The following is a 24,763-nucleotide window of genomic DNA, read 5'->3' as shown; positions in this document are numbered from 1 at the left end:
GCCCCGCCCCCCGCGGGAGGGGCAGGGACGGGGCGGAGCGAACAGAAGTGGGCGGGCCCTCTTCTATCGACGTGCAGCCGTAAGGACGCTGCTGACGTCAGAGGACGTCCGGTCCGGCTCCTAGTATCTGTAAGCGCTTCTGTCCGCGTTTCTCCGGGTTTAGTAGCATTTTCTCCTAGAGTCGTGGTTCGCGCGTTGGAGCTGCTGCCGCCGCCGGCCGGCTTCACGCCCTTCCCTGCCCCCCGGCCCCCGGAGTGAGTCCGGCCTCCCCGCGAGGGTGAGCGAGGTCCGCCCGGAGCGCGCGCGAGGGAGGGTGCCCCGCGGGCGGGGACGGCCGTCGGTTTCCCCCGCCGCGTGGCACGGCCGCCTCGTCTCCCCTGGACGCCCCCCGCACCTCCAGTCCTGCTGCAGGCTTTGCCTCCCAAGCCGCAGTGACCCCCTGGGGCCTGTTTCTTCATTTCACGCCACGGGCCACGTCCTGAAGAAGTGGGACCCTTCCTGGAGAAGGGCTTAATACCGTATAAAGCCGAGAACAGAATTCAGTTTTTAAGTTTACAAAACAAACTGGAGGGGAGAAAATGAGGCTCAACTTTCCCAGCGGATTCACCCCTAGGGACGCAGAAAATTTCACCCGGTGAACGAACACCTTGTGATTATTTTCGGAGCTCATTTGGCGAGGGCAGTACACCTTGTTTCACTCTCTATCTTGTCACTTTAAATATTGGAAGGGTGACCTAGTGGACTTAGATGTTACGTTACATCACCACCCACTAAACCTCTTGGCCTGGTTTGTCGTTGTTTTTAAGGCGCAACTAACCACCACATGACTTATTGATTGGGCATTCCAGCGTTAGAGTTGAAACCCAAAAAGTAGAAAAACTTCGAATGATTTTTGTCCTGTTCCAGGCACAAGCTGGTGTGTGATTTTTGCGGTACTGTGTTGAGAAATATAAATGTCGAGGCGTGCTTTCTTAGAACTCTCTCCCTGTATCACGGACACGACTCCGCTTTCTTTGAATATTTTTCCCTTCATGGAGGTTGTGTGTCAGTCGCGGTGAAACTTGAACCCATGCTTGGAGGTTTCGGATTTGTAGATCTTGGATAGAGCCTAGAAGGCTCAGTCTGTTCTTTTATAGATTTCCAGATAATTTTTGAGAACCACTGTTAGGAAAGACGGTTTTTAAAAAGTGTATGTAGTTTGAAGAATACTAGGAAGTTTAAGTTTCTCTTTCAAAGCAAGCATGTGGACTCGTTTGTGTATCTTTCCATTTAAGTGCTTAATTTGTCCTCAAAGGGCTGGGAGGCAAACCTTGTCAAGAAAGATAGAACTGGAATTTTCAGGGAACTTGTATTCAGATGGGATGAAAAGCCAAATAAAAATGTGTTATTTGTCAAAATCTTGTTTTTTCTAACTGTTGTGGTTCCTTCAACTACCTGATAAAAGCCAGTTTTAAAGTCCTTATTTTGATGTGTGGTAAGCACATGAAGTTAAAATTACATGCTCACTGCAGGTAAAAGTGTAAGGAAAGGCAGCTTTCAAGGAGTCAAATTGATTCAGATGCCTTTAATATTTTTTCAGAAAGGATAGTTTGTCTTTGTAGTTGATGTCATGTGACATGACTATTGGATTTTTTTTTTTTGACTATTGGATATTTTACCTAGGTATTATGTGGGAGAAATTAGACATAGTTGACGTCGTGGCAGCATCAGGTTATCTGAATATATAGCTTAAAAAGTGAAATAAACTGGATAAATAATATACTTTTAAATGATACATTCCTAATAATTTTGTTCACTTGGTACAGAGTTATTTTTAAAGAATATTATTTAGCATAGAAGCTTCTCTGTGGGAAAGAAAACCATTTCGGCTGTTAGGATAAATCTTTTGACGTTTACATTTTTTAGAACTGTTTGATAATACAAGGAAGTGCTTTGTTTTTTTAAAGCCATCTATTTTATTTGGAATGATGTATGCTTAATGTTTTATAAAGGCTTAAAATGTGCTTAACCATCAAAATGGCAGAGCTGAGTTTAACATTTAATGAGAATTAGAACATTTCATTCTGCTACTCCTTAGTTTCTTTAAAATAGCAAACACAACAAGGCAATTATATCTTCTCTGTTTGCTTGTGTAGAAAGAAGGGAAAATGCCTAAAAAAAAGACTGGTGCAAGGAAGAAGGCAGAGAACCGCCGGGAACGTGAAAAACAGCTAAGAGCATCAAGAAGCACCATAGATTTAGCTAAACATCCATGCAATGCGTCAATGGTAATGGGTTTTTTGGTTCTCAGTTGAAAAAACTATGTAAATCTGTGTTAAAGGCATGTCTGTTGTTTTCATTAACACCGAATAGCAGTTGAGTTTTGTTTGATTTTGTTCATAAAACTTGTCATATTATCTTGGCTACTATTGTATTGATCAAGAATACATACTAGGAACTGTGTGACATTTTCCAGCCTCTGTAACCTAGTACGCCTTCCTCAATTTATCCTATTAATCAGAACCTTTTCCCCATATGTCATCATTACCTCATCGCTTCCTGGGACCATGTTTTCTCTGCGCTGTCCCAAAACTTGGATTTGCACACCTCTACTTTTTCTCTTCCCATTCCTTTTTATGTGTACTTTTGTTTCATCAAACATTTATGAAATGCTTAATATGACTTAATTCCTCAAATGTTTGTTGTGTACAGGCTCTGTGCTATTTTAGGCATTATGGAGGATACATAGATGAATGACACAGTCTCTGTTTCCACAAGCTGAGGGCTCCGTTGTTTTCTGTATTACCTAATGTTTATAAATGACAGAAATCCAAGTTAAGTAACTCCAGGGAGAAATAGAGTTGATTGAATGAATAATGGAAAGACAAGGATGTAGCTGGGATGCAGGAACAGCTGGAACCTGGAACAGCTTCTAGTTCTGTCCCTTTCTTTTATCTAGTTCCATTTTCTCAGATTGTTTTATTTCATTTGGGTTTATAACCACTGGGTTTATAGCTTGCATGTTACATCACATGTTGTCCTAAGAGAGGGAAAGGGTTCTGATAGGTTGGTCTTGGGTGGGTGCCATCCCTGGGTTAACCGACATTTATGACTGGGTTGGGGGGTGAGGAGGAGCAAGGTTACATAATATAAATAGGACAGTGGGCACTCCTTTCTCTGTGCCAGGGTCATTTCTAGAGAAGAGAAGGAAGACAAAAGAAGAAATGACTCATCCGTAAATAGATGCAGTGAGGGCTAGACTTTGGTAAGTGCTGCAGAAAAGGTACAATTGGGACTAAGGTATATAAGGAGTAAAAGTTGGTATAAGATGAATGTGGGGCTGGGGTTCAGCTATAGTGGAGGTGGGATCATCACCAGAGCTTGCAGCAAGTAAAGGAGTGAGGAGGTACTTTCAGGGAGATGTATTAGAATAAGTAAGACATGGAAAAGAAAGAATACAAGACATATTTTGAGAACAACTGGCAAATAGTGACTTGAGTCTAAAGAGAATAGGCCAACGAAGTTTGAAAAGTGACCAGAGGCCAGATTGTGTAGTTCTTAGTACCATATTCAGAATCCTGGATTTTCTGTGAGCTTCAACATACTGTGTTCCCTACTGTTTCTTGTACCATTCTGTATTATTTTTCTGATTCCTTAAAAAAGTTCAAAAAACAGACCACTACTGTTTTTAGCCTCTTTTGTGAAAATGCCACTTCTTTCTCTAGTGTGGTATGCCCAATAGCATACCTTTGTTGTTAAAGTATGTGTAGATGCTGGTATACATGGGCTTTTGAGCAAGTGTCACTTACATTTTAACATGGAAAAATAGGATATTCTTTATAATGCAAGTAACTTTGCAATTTTCATCCGATAGAAAGATTAATGTTATGTTTTTATATTTTACAGGAATGTGACAAATGTCAGAGGTAAATTATTTGTTTTTCTATCTTTTTTCTATCTATATGTAATAATAGATGGACCTTTATCGGTATTGACTGTATTTAAAACTTTTCTTTTACATGACAAGGCGGCAGAAGAATAGAGCGTTCTGCTACTTTTGTAATTCTGTACAGAAGGTACCAATTTGTGCACAGTGTGGTAAGTGTATGGTGAAAACGCGTGCCTTTTCTTTTACTCCGAATTTATTTGGTATTTATTTAGTTTGAACCTGTGGGTTCATCATTATCATTTACAGTAATGTTATGCTTATTGTTAATAAGATAACATAAAATGTTATTTGGCCTACCAGAAAACTATCACATCTTGGTTTTTATCTCTGATGTCATGCTGGAAAAATAATTAAGACACAGTTCAGGTATCATGTATGTTGTTTTAAACATGAAAAGATTAAATTTCAGACTGATAAGATTTGGTGATCCTGAACTTTTCTTTATGCTGTTTTAGTCTTGTTGATATCTTCTGTTTACTTTCCTAACTTGATTGATGGATAGCACATTGGACTTCTAACTTGATTCTTGCTGGTACTGCCTGCAGTATGTTGGTTAGACCATTGAACATAATTTTATTGAACATTTACCTGGTGCTGGTTTTTGTGAACACTTGTTTTCTTATTTGGTTCTCAGTGTATGATTCTTGAGTTTCCTCACATGTATTCCCAAGTAAGTGGAATAGAGTTCCTAAGCCATGTACTTAATGCATTTTTATTCAGAGTGAATGATTGTTCAGAGTAAAACTATATAGTAGTTCATAGAACAACAAGATTGATGTTTCCCAAATAGTCTTCCACAGGACACTTGGCATATTAATAGGTATTTCTTCAAGCAGTGCATACATTTGAGACATACTGTATGTTCCCCTCACTGCCATCTGGGAGAATTCTGTTACCTGTGTATGTGTTTAAGATTCTGAAGACCTCCAGTAAGGAAGCCTGATTAATTGTATTCACTCCAGAACCATCCCCCAAACTTTCGTTTAAACACAGGTTCCCCTTTGGTTATGGGATGATAGTTTCAGGTGAAACTATTTGAGATATGCTCATTTAAATGTGTTTATGCATGATAATGTTGCAGAAAGTTAGGAAGGCTTAGGGCCACAGCCCTGAATATTTCCGGTATAGTTCCAGCTTCCAAAGACGTCTGTGAAGTCTGTAATTAATGGAAAAGAGAACACTAACCTAGATAAACCCATCATCTGCTGGTTTTATATCTTTATTCACAAAGACAAATGGATGTAGAATGCAAAAATATAATAGATTGTGGAGAAGACGGAGCTACACTCTGGCGAGGCCCTTCGCCTGTCTTCAGCGTCTGTAGTGCCATGCATGCATGCATATGCATCGCCTGCTCACTAGTTCTTGCCCTTAGTGTTGGACATGGAACAGTTGGGGCACTGCTGCCCCTCATTTCCAGTTTCTTTTTCTTCCTGTTTCCTCTTGTCTAGCTTGGTTTCCTAGGTAATCAGGGTAATGGAAAATCGAGAGTCTTCTGTTTCTTCCATGTTCCACTTTGTGGTGTCTGAGATGTGTGATTAGTATGTCCCCATTAATCCTCTCATGGCATGTGATAAATGAATTTCCTGATGGTGTTTCAGATTGCTAATTTGCTGCTAGATCAGAACTCTTGTGGCTGTATTGTGATTTTTTGCTTTATCACTGTGTTCTTGAGTTTTTGTGCTCCCTTGGACGCTATTTGACAATTATTTTGGAAGAATGCTTACCTGGGAGCTATGTTTATAAATTTTTAACTGTGGATAAACATAAAAAATGAACTAGGTAATTTGCATAGTTATTATTTTATATTTGGTTTGAGATGTTCTATGGAAAGAAGCAGTCCCTTCAAATCAGACTGCTTTTATTGTGAATTATAAAATGTGCACATCACTTTGAAATCTCTTTATTCATCTGAAAATTCACAAGGTTTTAAACTGTTCTAGTGATCATTAGATAAGAAAGCATAACCTTTAATTTCTGATTATACTGCAAACAGGAAGTAGTATATAAATTCCTAATCTGAAAAGATCGGACTCTGTTGAGATCTCAGTTATATCCATTTTCTTTTCTCAGTTATGTAAGCAGTAAACAGTGCTAGTCTCTATTTTCAAATTATTTCCATAGGAACTTGGGCTAGATAAAAAGAGGAATTAGTGAATGTTTACAAGGACCACTTTGTAAGACTAATAGTGAAAATTCATTTCTTTGCTAGGGAAAACAAAGTGCATGATGAAGTCTTCAGACTGTGTCATAAAGCATGCTGGTGTCTACAGTACTGGCCTTGCCATGGTGGTAAGCTTCTTTTCATATCTTTTAGACCGGTAGATTTCCAAGGAGATGGAGAAGGCATTCTTACCAATATGCAGTTATTTTTTCCCAAATGGTATTGCTTTGGCCCTTGGTTCAGTTAGTCTGGAGTTATCTGGATTACCTGGCATGTTTTTGTATGATTTTCACTTATTCTCCACTTGTTTTTGGCTACTTCCTTCTTTCTTACTGGGAAATGTACAGACTGCTTCCTTCTTTCTTACTGGGAGATGTACAAGGAATGAAAACTCATCTAATATGGACCCAAACAACAATTCGTCAGTGGGGCCTTTTTAACGTGTCTTAATTATTAAGACGTCAAGCATATATTATTCTCACATTGCAGGCAGATTCTTTACTGTGAGCCATCAGGGAAGCCCTCTCTATATTGAAAGTTCTGCTAAATTAAGATTCAAGCTTTTGGTTGAGTAAGCAACCTAAGTTCCAAAACAACCTATGATTAACTGTTTTTTTAAAGCTTTACATTTCAAAAAAGAGTATGTAGTTAACGGAGTTTTGCTCTTCAGTACATATAGACATATGTACTTCATTGCATGTAGTTATCTTTCATGACATAGAATTGTCAAAGGAAGTTCATTGTTTTAAATAATAGAAACAGTTGTGTCCTGTGATGCATTTTGCTTTTTTTTCCACTAAAAGATGTTATCCTTTTGTCCCCTTTTACTATATTCTATTGTATTAATTTATGCTCAGTTCCAAATGTCAGTCCATGAGGAATATAATATTTAAAGTAGAATATAAATAGCAATTTTCCAGGAACACATAATTTTTCATCATGAAGCAGACCTTTACATTTTTCAAGTGTGCATGTCTTACAGAAGTAAGAATTAGAATTATAATCATCTTGTGAAAATTCTTCTTTAAGTATAGGATTGTCAGTGTTGCCTTTATTCAGAAGCTGTTGTAATCTTCCTTGGTATGTCTAGATTTATCAAATTACTACTTTTTTTAATTCACTGAATTGTGTGAGTGTGAATGATCTCTTATATAAAGAATACATTTAAGTAGAATCATGCATTGTTAGCTCTGAGTCCTAGAACAGTGATTTTCTGGCCATTTTCTATTTGCCAGTTAAGATTCCCTCTCCCTTCACTCTTTTCCAGCCTGATTTGCCATGGGAGCCTGACCTGTGTGTGTGAACTGGATCGGTGACTTTCTTACTTGCGGCTTTTTTTTGGCGTCAGCCCGTGGAGGGGCTGACGAGGGGAGGAAATTATGATCTGGGTGTTTATTCTTTCGGCTTTCTCCCTACCGTGTTGTCCTGGTCTCCTCTATTTGAATAGGTAGTCCTCCCTGTACGGCTCTCTCTTGTGGTTCTGGAGCCTTCTTCTTTCCCATGCCTGTATCCCTTCAGGTCTAGGGGTATATGTGTATTATCCCTTGATGCCTTTTTACGCCCTTCCCTGTTGTTTGTGAATTATCTGTTTAAACTCCCCTGGATTACCCAGGTTAATGTGTCATCTCTCTCTTGCTAGAACTCTGAGTTAACATTTGAGGATTTGTTATCCACACTGGTAATCTATTTTTACAAGTCCAAAACATTCTTCCTATTTGCTCTTTACCACTTTTGTTAACGGAGCCTTGAATAGAATTGAAGGCGTCACTGAACGTTGAGGTTCAGAAGACCTGGGTTTAAATCACAGCTCCTCTCTAATGTAGCTCTGGCACTTGCCTCATGCCCCGTCCCTCCTCTCTGTGAAGGAAACACCGTTCAGTCCCATTTTCTCAATGTTCAGTCTTCCTAGCTCTTAGTGTCCTGTAGATGTCATTGTGCCATCGAAAGGCATAGTCTTACAGTCTTATCTTGATAGAGGATTGGAGTTGTATTACCTTGTCATTTAGTAGCGTGTTTTACTTCAGTTTTTTTTCTACAAAGAAATGCATTAATGATTTAGAATACGTGCTGTGTGTGTGTTCAGTCACTCAGTCATGTCTGACACTGTGCGACCTCATGGACCGTAGTTTGCCAGGCTCCTCTGTCCTTGGGATGTTTCAGGCAAGAATACTGGAGTGGGTTGCCGTTTCCTACTCCAGGGGATCTTCCCAGTGCAGGGATCAAACCTGCATCTCCTGTGTCTCCTGTGTTGGTTGGCGAACTCTATCCACTGAGCCACTGGGCATTTAAAACATAAGTTGCTTTAAAAGAAAAAAGATGGTGGCAGAAATTTAACATTTTCTCTGTTGTTCTAGAAAAGTTATGTGATTATGTTATAAATTACACAGATAAGGATCTTTCTTAAGTCAGAAATGTTAATATTTGCAAAAGTTCAGTTTAGTTACCAGAGTTGCTATAGGACAGGGATGTTTGAATTGTGGGCTCTAGACTTCATTTAATTTAAAATTCAGTTTGACGACAACACTATCTACTCTTTGACTTATTTTAACGATTGATATTTAGAGTACGTGTATAGTTTCCCTCCTGCTTCTTTTTCTTTGGATTTGTAGCTTAGATTTGTATATTGTAAATAGCTATTGGTGAAGAAGTTGGATGTTCAGGGAACCTTGTTTAATTTTGGGTTAGAGAAAGCAGTGCATTTTTAAATGCAGCCACTCTATCACTGAACGTTGATGATTGGCTGAATGCATATCATTTTGGTGGTAGCCTTTGGTTAAACAATGGTTGTAGCCAGTCCTATGGCAAAGATTAATTTTTTGTGTTCTTTGGTTGCAGGGTGCAATATGTGACTTCTGTGAAGCTTGGGTCTGTCATGGGAGGAAATGTCTCAGCACGCATGCCTGTGCCTGCCCGCTTACCGATGCTGAGTGTGTGGAATGTGAACGGGGTGTGTGGGACCATGGTGAGTGGTTACATACAAGTGATGAGCTTTGCTGGAAGTGAAGGATGACCATGAAACATTCTAGATGCTTTTGTTTATGATTTTTTTTTTTTTAACAGGATACTCTCAATCCTAAGTATTGGCACTGTTTCCATTATCAGTTGAGTTCAGGGATCCCCAACCTTAGAGCCACAGACTGGTACCTCCTGTCAGATCAGGAGCTTGAGATTAGAAATAAAGCACACAATAAATGGAATGTGCTTGAATCATCCTGAAACCATCCCCCCGCATCCCCAAACCTGCCCCTGGTGCCAGAACGGTTGGGGACCAGGTAAACTTTAGTTGGAAAAAGGATTTATGCATAGCAACATTAAGAGGCAGTGCTAGGATTATCTACCAAGGCAGGTAGGGAGGGGAGTTAGTACCGGAGAGGAAGTGTCTCTTAGCATTTCGTTTATTGTATTTGGAGCCAGGACATAGTGGGAGTTCACTCTTGTTTGGTTCAGTTGGTTAGTTTTCTTTGTAGCTTTTACCAGAACAAAAATTGCTGTGCTATTTTGGTATACATCTGTGATAACTTGCCATCTTTTCTGAGCAGTTTTATAGATGAGAATTTTTTTAATTAAACTTTATTATATTTACATTTGTGGGTTTTGTTCTTTAATCCAATAGGAGGCAGAATTTTCAGTTGTTCTTTTTGCCATAACTTTCTCTGTGAAGATGATCAGTTTGAACATCAAGCCAGCTGCCAGGTTTTAGAAGCGGAAACATTTAAATGTAAGTTTTTAATATGTTACATGTTCTTTATACCTAAGATTCTTAATAGTATAAGTGTTAAACTTACTGGAAAAGGAATCTGGTTTTTCATGTGGCCTCTTATGTACTGTAATTTAATTCAGGATCTATTTTCTGTTTGTAGAAAAAATTCAGAACACATATAGTCCATTGTTTTCCAATAGTGGTGCCAGTGGCATTTTAGTTGGGCCAGTTCTTCATTTTGTGGGATTGATCAGGCCTTGCAGGGCTTGTAGAATTCCTGATCCTCAGTACTAAATGGTGTTTTCACTTCCAAGTTATAGTAACTAGCCCCTCTCCGCCACCCTGTTTTCAGATGTCCCCAAATAAGTGGTTCAACCCCTAGTTTGTTCCTGCTTTGGTTCCAGTGACTTTTAGACAGGAGTCTGCATTAGAAACACCTGTGGAGGTTTTTAGAAAATGGAGGTGCCCAAGCCTCATCCTTGGAGATTTTAAGTCTGTGGTGGGGGCCAGGCATCTGTATTTAGCCTGTACCCATAATTCTCATGTATATTCCAGTTTGAGAACCAGTGTTACTGATGGGTTCATGGCATCATCTTTACAGATAAGATTGCATTGTATTTTTACTCTTGTCAGTTTTTCAAAAGCTCAAGTTTTAGATTCAAACATTACTTGATTTCTACTTTTGGACCATATGTTTTGGGGCAAATTAACAAATCTTTCTAAACCTGAGTTTTGTTATATTTTAAAAGGAAGATGCTGATTTTTTCAAGGAGTTAACTGAGAAGAAAATCCATTTGAAGCATCAGGATGGTACCCTTTCTAAGGGTACTTAGAAAGCCCTAAGTAAATAGTAGACACCATTGTAGGAAAGGCTGAAATTCCAGATTCACTGTCATGAATTTGGTTCTTGTTCTGCTATAAAATGCTAATCCTTACACTCATCTATAACATCTATAAAGTTGGTAAGTCATCAGTCTAACACACATGTCCAGACACATATGTAATTCTCACAGTATTTATAAAGAAAATCTCAAAAGATTAAAGGGACATGTCAAAGTAGTTAGCATTTTTGAGGTGTTCCTAGACTTGTGTAGAATGTATAATATAAAAATTGAAATATTTTATTTGAAACTTGGGAGCTTTATGTATTTTATAGTATTTAAACCCAAAGACAGGCAACTTTGAGGGATAAAGTTTTAGGGATTTAGTAAAAGACAAAGGAAAAATAAAGATACTGAATAATGAAGGGATTTTAATATAAATCTATTACCATTTGATACCTCATATTAAAGTCATTCTCATTGTAGGTTCACAGGTTTCTTTGGCTTAGTGTAATTTATCCTCTTTCTTTACTTTTTTTCATTGCTTTATTTTTTCTTTGTCATTCTTCCTTTGCCAGTTGCCATTCACTCCTTGAAATACATGCTCTGAAATATTGCCCTAATCATACACATAAGCCCCAAAGATAGTTTGTTTCTACTCCCTTACTGGTCGTATCTCATCATTTTTGGATTTGAACTTACAACTATGAATGGGAAAATATGGGAATTTTTTCAAGTACTTATTTTACTTGCATAACCAGTAGGAAGAATGTCTTGAGGGAAAAAAAAATCCCCACACATGTGTGTACTCTGCCTTTATTTTTTCAAATAATGAAAATGGCCTGGGGGCCTCTAATTTAAGTGGCTTATTATCAGTAGTCTTTGATGTATCCAAACCTGCTTTCTTTTAAAATACTCTGAAAACATAGAAGTAGATTTAAAAAGAAAACCATTCCCCAGTCTAAAACTAGGAAAGTCACAATATTTTTTAGAATCTGGAAGAAATGCATTTTCTAATATAAACTCAAGGTTTTAATTCTTGGGGAGAAAAATTAACAGGACAGAGAACTGGAGTGCCTGTGTGTGGGGCTGAGGTAGTTAGCAGAAGGCTGGCAGGGCCACGTCCCACCAGAATGGTTTGGGTTCCAAGAGGTGAAGGTGAGGGTGTGATAGACAACAGTGAATTTCTTAGAGTTGTGTCTTTGTGGCATGTCAGAAGCTCAGCTGGTGGGGATGGAGAAGAGTGTATGAGGAGTGCTTGGCACACAGGGAGATTGGGTTAGGCCCTTGGTACTTTCACTGTGTCTGCTGGTCCTGTATTTGAAAGGGGTGTACAGTGTTTTTGAGGGGCTTCCCTGTGGCTCAATGCTAAAGAATCCCCCTGCCAAACAAGAGACAGAGGTTCTATCCCTGGGTTGGGAAGATCCCCTAGAGAAGGAAAGGGCAACCCACTCCGGTATTCTTGCCTGGGAAATCCCATGAACAGGGGGGCCTGGTGGGCTACAGTCCATGGGGTCTCAAGAGAGTTGGACCCTACTGAGCGACTAAACAATAATCCTTTTTTTGACTGAATGAAGACTGAACCTAAGAACTCTGGGCATATCTTCAAGTAGAGATGATTGAGATTTCAGGCTTTTTCCTCCACAGACTGAAACAATATAGTTATTATAGGAGTAATTTGATTTGCTTATATATATCTAACATGTAGTGAGGACTCAGTTGATTTTTACGTTTACTGTTAGCACTTAGGACAAGTAATACAAATCCATCTGAATTAGTGGTGTTACTGTGGAAGAAAGCAGGAGGGTTGGACAGAAACAATAATAATACACATAACTGAGAAATCATCCTTGAGTTTTTAAAAAAGTAACTCCCTGGTCCAGATTGAAAAAGCTCCCCATGACCCAGGCAAACTTAAGTAAAAGAATCCCCAAGTTAGAAATATCTGGTCAAATATTTGAATTATAAAGATAAAATTTCTTTTGTTTGCTTTTCTTTCTTCAAGACCTCTGAGTAAATTGAAAGTTAATAGTTTACACTGTATCAGGGTAAGGCTTAGTTTATTTTCTTGTTCCTATAGGACTCTTAATTATTTTTGTCTTCTGTATTTTGACATAACTCAATATATGCCAGACATTTTGGCTATTCCAAAATATTTGCACTTAAGTGTAGATTTTTTGCATTAATTGTAGATAATGACCAAAATTAATGTGGCTTACTGACTAAAATAGAGATAAAATATTTTGGGATTTTTCCATCTGTTTTCCTGCCTACTTGAACATTATTTCTCTTCATAGTCATGCTTTTCCACCTGAAGTATTCTATTCTCATATCAGAAGTTTGCAAAAAATGGCAGTAGCCTATCCCACCAGGAGATAATATATATTAATGGAGATGTATTCTTTTAAAAATAGAAATATTATATCATTAAGTGAAGAGTCTAGCCAGTGTCATGGGGAAGAAAAGATGTTTTACCGTTTCAGGTTTTAAAATATCACTAATCACGTTTGCCACCTCCTAGTTTTGGAGGAATGGAAGGCGATGAGAGGATAATTAGAGTTGTAATAGTGAAAGAATGCTGGGGATGTGCAACCATTGGTTTCCTTCCCTCTGGCTGGCAATTCCATCTTGTTTTTTTTGTTTCCTCCAAGTGATGAGACAAAAAAAAAATGTTGATAGTTAATCTAAGATAAGACAGTACAAGTATAAATCTGTGGAAAATAACGTTTTCATTCCAAATTTGAATCTGGATATTATGTACTTTCCCCCACAGGCGTTTCATGCAATCGGCTTGGTCAACATTCCTGTCTCCGTTGTAAGGTATACTTTTATATTTTTTAGTTTTAGATTTGTTTCTAATCCCCATATATTACCCCCAGCCCTTAGAATATTTTTAGTTGTAGTAAATCTATAAGGGTCCTTAAACTTTATGTGTGGGTTTGCCCGGTGGCTCAGTGGTAAGAGAATCCTCCTGAAATGCAGGAGATGCAGGTTCAATCCCTGGGTTGAGGAGATCCCCTGGAGGAGGGCATGGCAACCCACTCCAGTATTCTTGCCTGGAGGGTCCCATGGACGGGGGAGCCTGGTGGGCTACAGTTACAAAGAGTTGGTCACAAATGAAGCAATTTAGCACACATGCCTGCAAGCATTATGTACTTTAATTCTTTTCTTGTAGAGATTGTGAATGAGGTTGAGACAGCTTGGAGACATTTCAGAACTCATCCAGTTGGCCTGTGTTGTCTTGACACTAGTGTGCAGGTCTCCTGAATCTTAGCTCAGTGTTTTCATACCTTATATTTATGGAGAACATTCTGACCAAAATGATGGGAGTATATTTTAATTTATGTCAAAATGCACTTGCTTGGTAGAGTTTGAAGAAAGTGAAGATTTCCATAATGTTCTGCTTCCTTACACCTTGTCTCCAACATTTCCATTTGTCAAGGATCACTGAACAGATGCACCCTGATTCACTTCGTCTCAGAGTAATTTCTCTGGTTCTTATTAATTACTCCTAGTCCTATCACTTCTCTCCCAACTCCTCTCCAAGTTGGCCTGTGCTGTTTCCTCTGCCTTACACCACTCTTGCAATCTTGCTTACCCTGCTGCGCCCCTGTTCTCCGTATCTTAGATCTCGACTAAGACATCACGTCTCCTGGAAGTCTTTCCTGAATCCCTGATCTGGTTTGCGCTCCTCCTCTGCTCTGGCCTTTGAGTGCATAATGTCATGTAACTGCCTCTCCACCTGTATGTGTCCCCAGTTAGACTGTGTGCTCTGTGTGGATGGATGAGCTGTTCACCATTATGTCATCAGAGTCTTTGTGAATACTCATATTTATGAAGAAATGTGTCTGCATGTTTCACCCTGTGTATACTTTATGCCATGTGTTTAGGTCATAGTTCAGAAAAGTTCTGGCAGAGACCCTTTCCCTTAAGGAACTGAAATCAAGAATGTTACCAGTCCCAACAAAACTTACCTTTGCCTGAACAAAGTATATCTTTAAATTTCCTTGCAATATTGAGTGATGAACTATAAAGAAGGCAGAGCACTGAAGAATTGATGCTTTCTAATTGTTCCAGAAAAAGAGAATTCCAGACTTTTTTTTTTTTTGGCTCCATGCATGGTGATTCCATGCATGGTGACTGCAGCCATAAGTACCAGAAAAATCGAGTTCCAGAAAAACATCTATTTCTGCTTTCTTGACTATGCCAAAGCCTTTGTATGGATCACAACAAACTGTAGAAAATTCTTCAAGAGATGGGAATACCAGACCACCTGACCTGCGTCCTGAGAAATTTGTATGCAGGTCAAGAAGCAACAGTTAGAACTGGACATGGAGTAACAGACTGGTTCCAAATTGGGAAAGGAGTATGTCAAGGCTGTATATTGCCACCCTGCTTATTTAACTTACATGCAGAGTACACCATGAGAAATGCTGGGCTGGATGAAGCACAAGCTGGAATCAGGATTGCTGGGAAAAATATCAATAAACTCAGATATGCAGATGATACCACCCTTATGGCAGAAAGTGAAGAACTAAAGAGCCTCTTGATGAAAGTGAAAGAGGAGAGGGAAGAAGTTGGCTTAAAACTCAACATTCAGAAAACTTAAGATCATGGCATCTGGTCCCATCACTTCATGGCAAATAGATGGGGAAATAATGGAAAGAGTGAGAGACTTTATTTTTTTGGGCTCCAAAATCACTGCAGATGGTGACTGCAGCCATGAAATTAAAAGACATTTGCTCCTTGGAAGAAAAGTTATGACCAACCTAGATAGCATATTAAAATGCAGAGACATTACTTTGCCAACTAAGGTCTGTCTAGTCAAAGCTATGATTTTTCCATTAGTCATTGTATGGAGGAGAGAGTTGGACTATAAAGAAAGCTGAGCGCTGAAGAATTGATGTTTTTGAACTGTGATGTTGGAGAAGACTGTTGAGAGTCCCTTGGACAGCAAGGAGATCAAACCCCCAGTCAATCCTAAAGGAAATCAGTCCTGAATATTCACTGGAAGGACTGATGTTGAAGCTAAAACTCCAATACTTTGGCCACCTAATGTGAAGAACTGACTCACTGGAAAAGACCCTGATGCGGGGAAAGATTGAAGGTAGGAGGAGAAGGGGACGACAGAGGATGAGATAGTTGGACATCATCACCGACTTGATGGACATGAGTTTGAGAAAGCTCTGGGTGTTGGTGATGGACAGGGAAGCTTGGTGTGCTGCAATCCATAGGGTTACAAAGAGTCGGCCATGACTGAGTGACTGAACTGAACCGAATTGTTGTTCCGGAGAAGACTCTTAAGAATCTCTTGGACAGCAAGGAAATCAACCCTGAATATTCATTGGAAGGACTGATGCTGAAGCTGAAGCTCTAGAACTTTGGTCACCTTATGCAAAGGGCCGAGTCCATTGGAAAAGACCCGCATGGTGGCAAAGATTGAGGGCAAGAGGAGAACGGGGTGACAGAGGATGAGATGGTTGGATGGCATCACCAACTTAGTGGACGTGAGTTTGAGCAAACTCCAGGAGATAGTGGAGGACAGGGCAGCCTGGCGTGGCTGCAGTCATAAGGTTGCAAATAGTCAGACACGACTTAGCGATTGAACAACAGAAACATACTGAGTGATGTCTTCTTGTGTTTTTTGAATTACTTATTTAACTTCCTAATTCCTCCTATATAGGCTTGTTTCTGTGATGATCATACAAGGAGCAAGGTGTTTAAGCAAGAAAAAGGAAAGCAGCCTCCCTGCCCTAAATGTGGACACGAAACTCAGGAAACTAAGGATCTTAGCATGTCAAGTAAGGCTTTTTTTAAAATATCACTGGAATGATTTTGTTTTAATGCATAGACAAGATTTGTTTCTTTTTTTCCTCTTTCTATTTTTGTTTTTGCCTTTTCTTCATATTTGAGAAGCTGAACGTGTTCTCCTAAGCAAATGGAATTTTATAGCCTTGGAAAATTGTGGGTAAAATTTTTAAATTTAACTTAAGAAATTTACCATCATTCACTTCAATATTTGGCATTTGCTTCAGTTAATGACATAGTGAATACTGAAATTTAAGATCAAAAAGAGTGATTTGTCTGTTCTTGCGTGGGCTTCCTTGTTAAATAATTGTGTAGTAATAAATCCTTAATATTCAAGTGCTGGTAATCTTCAGTACTTGGAAGTTGGAATTCATTTTGAAGCTGTTCTTAGGTGTCTGATATTTGAGCAGCAGTGCTTATTATGTTATACATTGCTACTGTAGGAATGTGTTTTATGGTTTAATATAATTTTTCCATGAAGGAATGCAACTACTATAACGTGGTTACAATAATGCAGCTCACAATTTTGTTAAAGAGAATTTGACTCTTTACCAGACGTATCAGAATAGAACCATAATTCTAAATGACTCTGACAGTAGTTTGTTTAATCAAAGATACAGTTACGCAGTGAGGGCGAGACATCATTTTTTGCATTAAACTTTGTTTTGCTAGTAAGGCAGAAGAAACGACAGGCTTTATTTTCTAGGATATCTGAATTACAAAATAGTTCTTTTGAGAAGAATATAATGACATGAAATCAAGTGTTCTATAATTTGAAAACACACTTTTAATTAATCAAACAAAGGCCTTTTAGACCTTAACGTGCCTTATTTAATGTATGTATGTAAATGCTATTCTTATTTTGTTTTCCAGCTTTGTCTAGATTTAATGAAATGACACAGTCATGTTTATCATTTGTTTTATATGATGTGTATGTAGACTCTGAGTAGGATAGAACCGATTGTTTTTTCTGAGGTCTCCTTTCTTTTTCTTTTTAAAGTTTTATTTATTTATTGCTGCGCAGGTTCTTCTCTCCTTGCAGCAAGCGGGCACTACTCTCTAGTTGCGGTACTCAGGCTTCTCATTGCAGTGGCTTCTTGTTGCAGAGTATGGGTTTCAGTAGTTGCAGCACATGGGCTCAATAATTGTGGAGCATGGACTTAGTTGCTCCGTGGCATGTGGGGTTTTCCCAGGTCAGGGATCGAACCCGTGTCTCCTGTATTGGCAAGTGGATGCTTTACCACTGAGCCCCCAGGGAAGCCCTGAGGTCTTCTTTCTTGCCAGTTAAATTGTAAGTGAGTAAATGAGGAGAATGTGACCAACTTTTGCATTTGAGAGTAAGAAGCAGATACTCAGGTTCACATAATTTTGTGTGTTGTGGAGGATTTGGAGAATTTAATCAAACGCCGGTACATATCTGTGTTTTGTAGCACGCTCCCTGAAATTTGGCAGGCAAACTGGAGGTGAAGAGGGAGATGGAGCTTCTGGGTATGATGCCTATTGGAAGAACCTTGCATCTAATAAGTATGCTGGTGCTAGCTACCATGATGAGGAAGAAGATGAGTACGAAGCAGAAGATGACGAAGAGGAAGAAGATGAAGGTGGAAAAGATTCAGATGCTGAGTCATCAGATTTGTTTACTAATTTGAATTTAGGAAGGACCTATGCCAGTGGCTATGCTCACTATGAGGAACAAGAGAACTAGGAGAGCTGCTTGCCCTTTGATGACCTTGTCTTAGGAGCTGGGATGTGTGTGCTTGATGAATCATGTGTGGATGTTCAAAAGTATTATACATACTGTTACTTAGCCTTGTGCAGACTTGTCACATTTACTGGGACAAGGAGTAGGGCATAGCATTTTAATAGGAACTGATAATCAGGCTTCTAACCTAAGAAAAATGAATTTCAAATGTAATATGATTGATCTAAGCAATTGAAGCATCATGGATTGGATTTTTACTGATTTCTGTAATTTAGTAGGTTTGCCAATTAAATACATATATAGGATAAAGGAATAGGATGATAATATATTTGTTTGAAATGAAATTGCTGTTTTTATTAAAAAAGCTGCTTGTAAAATCATTTTGTCTGATTTTGTAAAATGAAATGGGTAAAATGAATTATTGTATTTTTTCTTGTTTGTCCATAGGATAAAAGTCAGATGTTATATGCTAAATTTTCATTAAACAGTCATGTTATCTTAAGTCATCATATGGATGTTTCAGCCATTGACTCATTCAGTGTGTGTCCTGAACAATACCTGTTATTTATGTAAATGTATGGACAAAGGTGACCATATAGCCATTTTTCAGAGACACAGAACCAGTATTATCACACAGCTGTTTTACCCAGGAAATTTGATTTCTCTTTGAATAAATCTAGTATCTCACTTATATACTTTTGACATTTAATTTCTTATTCACACTATTTTAAACCTATTTTGGAAAGCATTCTGGAATTTTTGTATAAATTGTCCTTTTTTATCTAATATGTGAGATAGGTACCAGAAATGAATAGCGTGTGGCGGACACTGAGTGATTCAGCTGGACCCTGTCATTCATGGTGGGTGGAGAATGGTTGCTGGCAGAAATTCCAGTGGTTGCAGTTTACACTGATGATGCATTGGGATGGTGTGGTAGAAGGGAATGCAATATTGGACTGGCTGGCATTTGACAATATGGAGAAAATTGTAGCCTTGAGGATAACAGGGTCAGATGGCTATTACTGAGCCATTGTTACTCCATAGAAATGTAATGAACAGTTGAGGGCAATAACAGGAACTAGAAAACCAGGTGTGGCAAGCCAGAGATCCTCTAGATGCATTCAGAAAAGCTTCCATCTCTTGCAGCAGGAGAACTGAGAACACTGAGGACCAAACCAGGACTTAGTAGTCTGAATGGATAAACTTCAAAAGACAGCTGTCAATCAAGGCAGTCTGTTTTGCAAAGGTCAAAGGACTGGGAAAATTGAGGACTCTGACAAGTGAGATGGCGACATCTGAGTGAATGCTGCTGAAGGCTTGTCCTCACTAGATTCCTGAGCTTTGTGAGCCTGCAGTCACAGCCCACCTCTCTGTTAAGGGCAGACAGCCCTAATCCACTCCCAAGCTGGGTGGGAATGCACAGGTCTCTTTCCCCAGGCAGCCTGTCCCCGATTCAGGACTTGCTTTGTATCCATGCTACAAGACCTAGAATGAGGGTGAGCAGCTGTAATTAGGGTTAAGCAAAACTCAGCCAGCGAGAGGTTGGGCCTGATGAGACAGGGGACAGACCGTACCCCAACAGAGCTGCAAGAATTGGCCTGTAAGTATTGGGTGAATTAGGAGAATGCTTGGGACTGGTAGCTGAAGGTATTGACTAGGAAGGGGAGAACTCGATAATAGCACCCACATTGGGTCTTTGGGTTGAAAAATAAGCTATCTTAATAGGATTTGACATCCTGGTTAGGATCCCAGGAGATGTGAACTCACTATTAGGGTGGCTTCTAGAAACATGGAAAAAGCAATGGCCAATTCTGAACAAAGTTGAGTGGCCACTGGTGGAGGAAAGGATGAAAAGACTGAGGAACCGATATGCCATTAAATGGATAGGTTTATCTTTGGATGATTATGTTCCATAGAAAGGCCATAAAGACATGGGCTGATAGGGGCACAAGGGCCCCTAAAAAGTTTAGTGGTAACTCTGGAGGCTACATCTAACAATGGAAACAAACTATTGTAAAGGAAATCAATCCTGAATATTCATTGGAAGGACTGATGCTGAAACTGAAGCTCCAATACTTTGGCCACCTGATGTGAAGAGCCGATTGATTAGAAAAGACCTTGATGCTGGGAAAGATTGAGGGCAGGAAGAGAAGGGGGTGACAGTGAGATTGTTGGATGGCATCACTGGCTCAGTGGACACAGGTTTGAGCAAACTCAGGGAGATAGTGAAGGACAGGGAAGACTGGTGTGCTGCAGTCTATGGGATTGCAAAGAGGCAGACACGATTTAGTGACTCAACACCACCAACTGGAAAACTTAGCTTGCTGATGGCAGTGGGTGATAAGACCCAGAAGTAGTGGCTTGTGGCAGTACCTATTTGCTGAAAGTCAGCGGGGTCACAGTTACGGTAAAGAGGACCAAGGTGGGAGAGAACACACACACACACCAGGAAGAAGGCTACGTGAAGACGGAGGCAGAGACTGAGCTACAAGCTAAGGAATGCTGAGAATTGCTGGCAGCCACTGGAAGCTCAGAGAGAAGCTTGGAGCAGGTTCACGCCGAGGACCTCCAGAAGGAACACCGCCAACACCTTGATTTCTGGCTTCTGGCCGCCTAGACTGTGAGAGAAGGCATTTCTGTTGTTTTAAGCCACCGAGTTTGTGGTCATGTGTTACAGCAGCCCTGGGCAAACACCGTGGGAACCAAACGCGGAAGCAGGAATTGTCCTCTTTCCTGGATTCACTGGGGAACATCTTGCATCCTGTCTCAGTGACTGGGGATCTGATGACCCCAATCCATGGGTTCTCAAAGGGTCGGACACAACTTAGCGACTGAACAACACAGGTCACCACAGCATTGAGTAGAGTCCGCTGTGCTATACAATATGTTCTCATTAATTATCTATTTTATGCATGGCATCAATAGCATATATATGTCAGTCCCAATCTCCCAGTGTGATGGGGACAGAGGAATTTGCATGGAATCTAGAGGATTTGCTTGAATTTTCAAGGTGTTCCTTGGCCCACTTGGGATTGTAAATAGACAGGGCAAAGCACCCCGGCCCAGGAAGGGTATGGTGACTAGATCCTTGGGGGACGATGGTCTGGGTCATTCCACCAGCTAAGCCACTGAGACCCGCAGAGGTAGTATCAGTCAATCTGCTTCTGGGTCGGACTCTGCTGCAGAGCTGCCTGGGTGGGATCCAGTCCTGCCTGGGCCACAGCATGAATCTGGTGACTGAGTGACTTGACTGGCCATTTTGACTCAGTATGACTCAACCATGACAAATAGGTGTTAAATTAATATCCCTATAAAAACTAGCAGCTGACACAGTAATGTGGGGGTAAATATATTTTCCTCCTCTGAATTTTGGTCATGTGTTGCAAACTCTGCTGGAACATTGTATCAATGTGTGTGAGGGTGACCTTTGTAAGTCACCTACAAGCTTCTGCTCATCCAGAATGTATGTCCAGAATGTCCAATTCAGGAAGTCCATATAGCATGCACACCTGTGCTTTATGGGATGACCCCAGCGACTTATTTGGCTAATGGGAACAATTCACAGGATGCAACTTAATATATTCTTCATCATACTTTGTAGAATCAGACATAGATAGTATAATGATAAATTAGACATATTTAACCTTAGTAAAGAATCAGAATACAACATATGTAAAGGCCAGAGGATTTCTGATAGAGTCTGTGTGTGAAGGCAGAAGAATGTGCTAAGTGCAATTTGCTTATTTTCCAAGCTACACTGAGAGGCTTAGTGTAAAGCTGCAAGCCTTTCCAGATTCTCAGTTCTTTCTCCTTCCTCAGAGTATCTGTTGGGCTCCACCACAGTCCCTCCCCTTCCCTGGGCAGCGGGCAGTAAATTGGCATTTGCTGGCAGTAAGCTAGGGCAAATGTAAGGTTCATCTTGTTAGTTTCTCATCTCGTAGGGATCACTGTCCCCTTCATTACCTAATATCCTGTGTCTTGAAAACTGTTATTTCATGTATTTTGTCCCTGTTTTTTCTTTTTTTTTCCTAGGTGGGGGAATATCCTGGTCTCTGCTTCTGCAGTCTGCCTGCAGTGCCATCATAATTTATATACTTAACTCCATAGAAACTTGTTCTGCAGAGCTGACTGTTCTTTGACATATTTTCCATCCACGTTTATAGGGATTCTGTTACTATTTTTAATCCATCAAAGAACAAAGGGAGAAAAAAAAACTCATAGTACTGTGCATATCTATTCCTAACTCTATTAACTTAGTTGTATTAGTAATCTTACCTTCAAAAAAATCTTGAAGAGTTTTCCATCAGTAAAACAAGAATAATTCTTACTACCAACTTTACATTTAGGCAATGTAAGTTTCAAAATTATATTGATTTCAGGTTTAATATAAATATGTATTTTTACTTGTCAGGAGAAATGACAACCAGTGACTGTTGTTTTTATTTTTAAAAAAAATTTTGGCTATGTCATTTTGCATGTGAAGTCTTAGTTCCCTGACTAGGGATCTAACTCACATCCCCTGCATTGGAAAAGCAGAGTCTTAACCTTGGACTGCCAGGGACGTCCTCATTATCTTTATGTTTTAAAAAATGTTTGGAAGTTACATTCTCACATTTATAGAGGAAAAGTGCTAAGGCTAACGTGGTGAGAATCCTGTAGTTTTGATGCTCTTGGGGGAACATTTTGTTATTAATTTCTATACCCTGAAAAGTTAAGCATCTGTGTCTTCATGGTGATGGAGAGGAAAGGATACATAGAAAAGCAGTGCTCTGCAGATCCTATCGCAGGTTTACAAAGTTAGAAAGAACCCTAAGTGTCATCAAGCTTAGTTTCCCACTCTGTTCAGGAGGCTTCTGTAGATCATTAATGTTTATCTCAAACTATTGCAAAGCTGCTTTTTTTTATAAACTGCATATAGTTATGTCTATAGCTTAACAGGAAATGAATATTATCATACAGAATAAAGTTAATCATCTGTACCTGAGACTTAAATAGATAGGATCATGGGATCCTGACTCATGCATAGAGCTTTAGATTTTTGGCATCATTAAAAATCTGTCTTAGTGCGGTAGGCAGAATAATGGCTTCCCAAAAAAGTCCACATCGTAATCCCAGGAAACTGAATATGTTATGTTACATTGCAAAGAGGAATGAAAGTAGCAAGTGGAATTAAGTTTGCTAACCAGCTGATCGTAAAATATGGAGATTATTTTGTGTTGCTTGGATGGGCCTAATGTAATCACCAAGATTCTTAAACTTGAGGAGGGGGCAGAAGAAAAGGTTGCAGTGATGGGAAAAAATATCAGGTCTCCCTTGATGTCTTTGAGTATTGAGGAAGGAGACTAAAAGCCAAGGAATATGGGAAGCCTCTAGAATTGGAAAAGGCAGGGAACTGAATTCTCCCCTGGGACCTTCAGAAAGGAACACTGCCTTACCAACACCTTCAGTTTAGCCCATTGAGTGTCAGATAACTCACCTACAGAACTGCAAAGTAACAACTTTCCACTCTTTTAAGCCATTAAATTTGCGGTAATTTTGTTACAGCAGCAATAGGAAAGAAACAGTCATTCCCAAAACTTTAAATGAAAGTGTTAATTTAACATTTTGGCCTGTATAAATTAGAATTAAGTGTTTTCACATAGAATAGTTTGTATTTCCAAACAAAACTCAAATACTCCCAGAGTTTACTGGGAAGTAATTATTAGGTTAAGCCACAGGTTAGATGCAGAAATTCTAGTGATGCAACTCCTCAAAAAAGAGAGAGGGCAGCAAACATCTTCTACAATATTAGCACATTGTCTGAGAGTGTTTACATTCATGAAGAAATTGAAAACTGACTCCTGAATCTATACTTTTTGAGATACTCTTGCCAGGCTGCAATGAAAACTAAAGATGCTAAATTACTGAGACTGGCAGTCATGGCTGTCATATTTGGTCTCTGGAGTTCTTTATTCAATATCGCCTATGAGGTTTTTGTAGACCAATGAGGGCTAAGTCATTAATGAAATTTCAAAATGAACTCATTCTAAACATTAGGGAAGTAAGATTTTATTACAGTACAACTTTCTTGGGCTAGATTTATGTTGAAAATCCCACACTTGAGTTCATATAAGAAAATGTACAGAGAGAAGAGAAATGGTCTGTGACTGTTTTTCATATTCTAGACCTTGCACAGCCCTGAGAATGCAATTGTGGCCTCTCATGAGTCCATGGGGATGGACTAGTTATGAGGGCATAGCTATTTTTATGTAAAATCGATGTGCTTCACACAGGTGTAAAACAGAGAGTAAAAATAGCTATAGACTCTAAATAGCTCATGCAACGGTGAAGCAAAAACATTTTTTACATAGTTAATTCCAGGAAATGACTACCATATACGAGAACCACAACTCTAAATATGCAGGGCTCGTGTACACACACACTGCTATTTTAAAGTTTGAGATTTACATGTTACCTGTGTAACATCTCTGTAAATTTATATATTTTTCATATTTTGTAAGTTTGGTCTCAGATATCAAATTTTTCTTAGCTTCCTAAAGAAAAAAAATGGTGTTTACAAAGCACAATGAAAGAAGGGTTCCCATAGTCTATATAGTTTTGACCTTTAAATAATATCTGGTGCCAACTACTGTCTGAGTCC

At 39.3% G+C, this 24,763-nt stretch overlaps 1 protein-coding gene across 2 annotated transcripts; it reads left to right on the top strand.

Moving 5' to 3' along the window:
* Nucleotides 1-86: 86 nt before the first annotated feature.
* On the top strand, nucleotides 87-18,634 carry ZNF330 (zinc finger protein 330). 2 transcript variants are annotated; one of them, XM_043485770.1, is made up of 10 exons: nucleotides 87-129; nucleotides 2,136-2,267; nucleotides 3,886-3,905; nucleotides 4,007-4,077; nucleotides 6,141-6,220; nucleotides 8,928-9,054; nucleotides 9,706-9,810; nucleotides 13,387-13,433; nucleotides 16,297-16,414; nucleotides 17,852-18,634. In XM_043485770.1, the coding sequence occupies exons 2-10, from the start codon at nucleotides 2,148-2,150 to the stop codon at nucleotides 18,124-18,126; spliced, it is 963 nt and encodes a 320-aa protein (XP_043341705.1). In that variant the 5' UTR covers nucleotides 87-129; nucleotides 2,136-2,147; the 3' UTR covers nucleotides 18,127-18,634. The 2 variants fall into 2 exon arrangements, with proteins under 2 accessions (XP_043341705.1, XP_043341696.1); XM_043485761.1 differs by having other exon boundaries at nucleotides 95-277.
* The last annotated feature ends 6,129 nt before the right edge of the window (nucleotides 18,635-24,763 follow it).

Source organism: Cervus canadensis, chromosome 1 (genome assembly GCF_019320065.1).
Source record: "Cervus canadensis isolate Bull #8, Minnesota chromosome 1, ASM1932006v1, whole genome shotgun sequence".
In the NCBI taxonomy this organism is placed as follows: Eukaryota; Metazoa; Chordata; class Mammalia; order Artiodactyla; family Cervidae; genus Cervus; species Cervus canadensis.
Note: the sequence above shows the minus strand (reverse complement) of the source record. Positions and strands in the feature narration are given on the sequence as shown.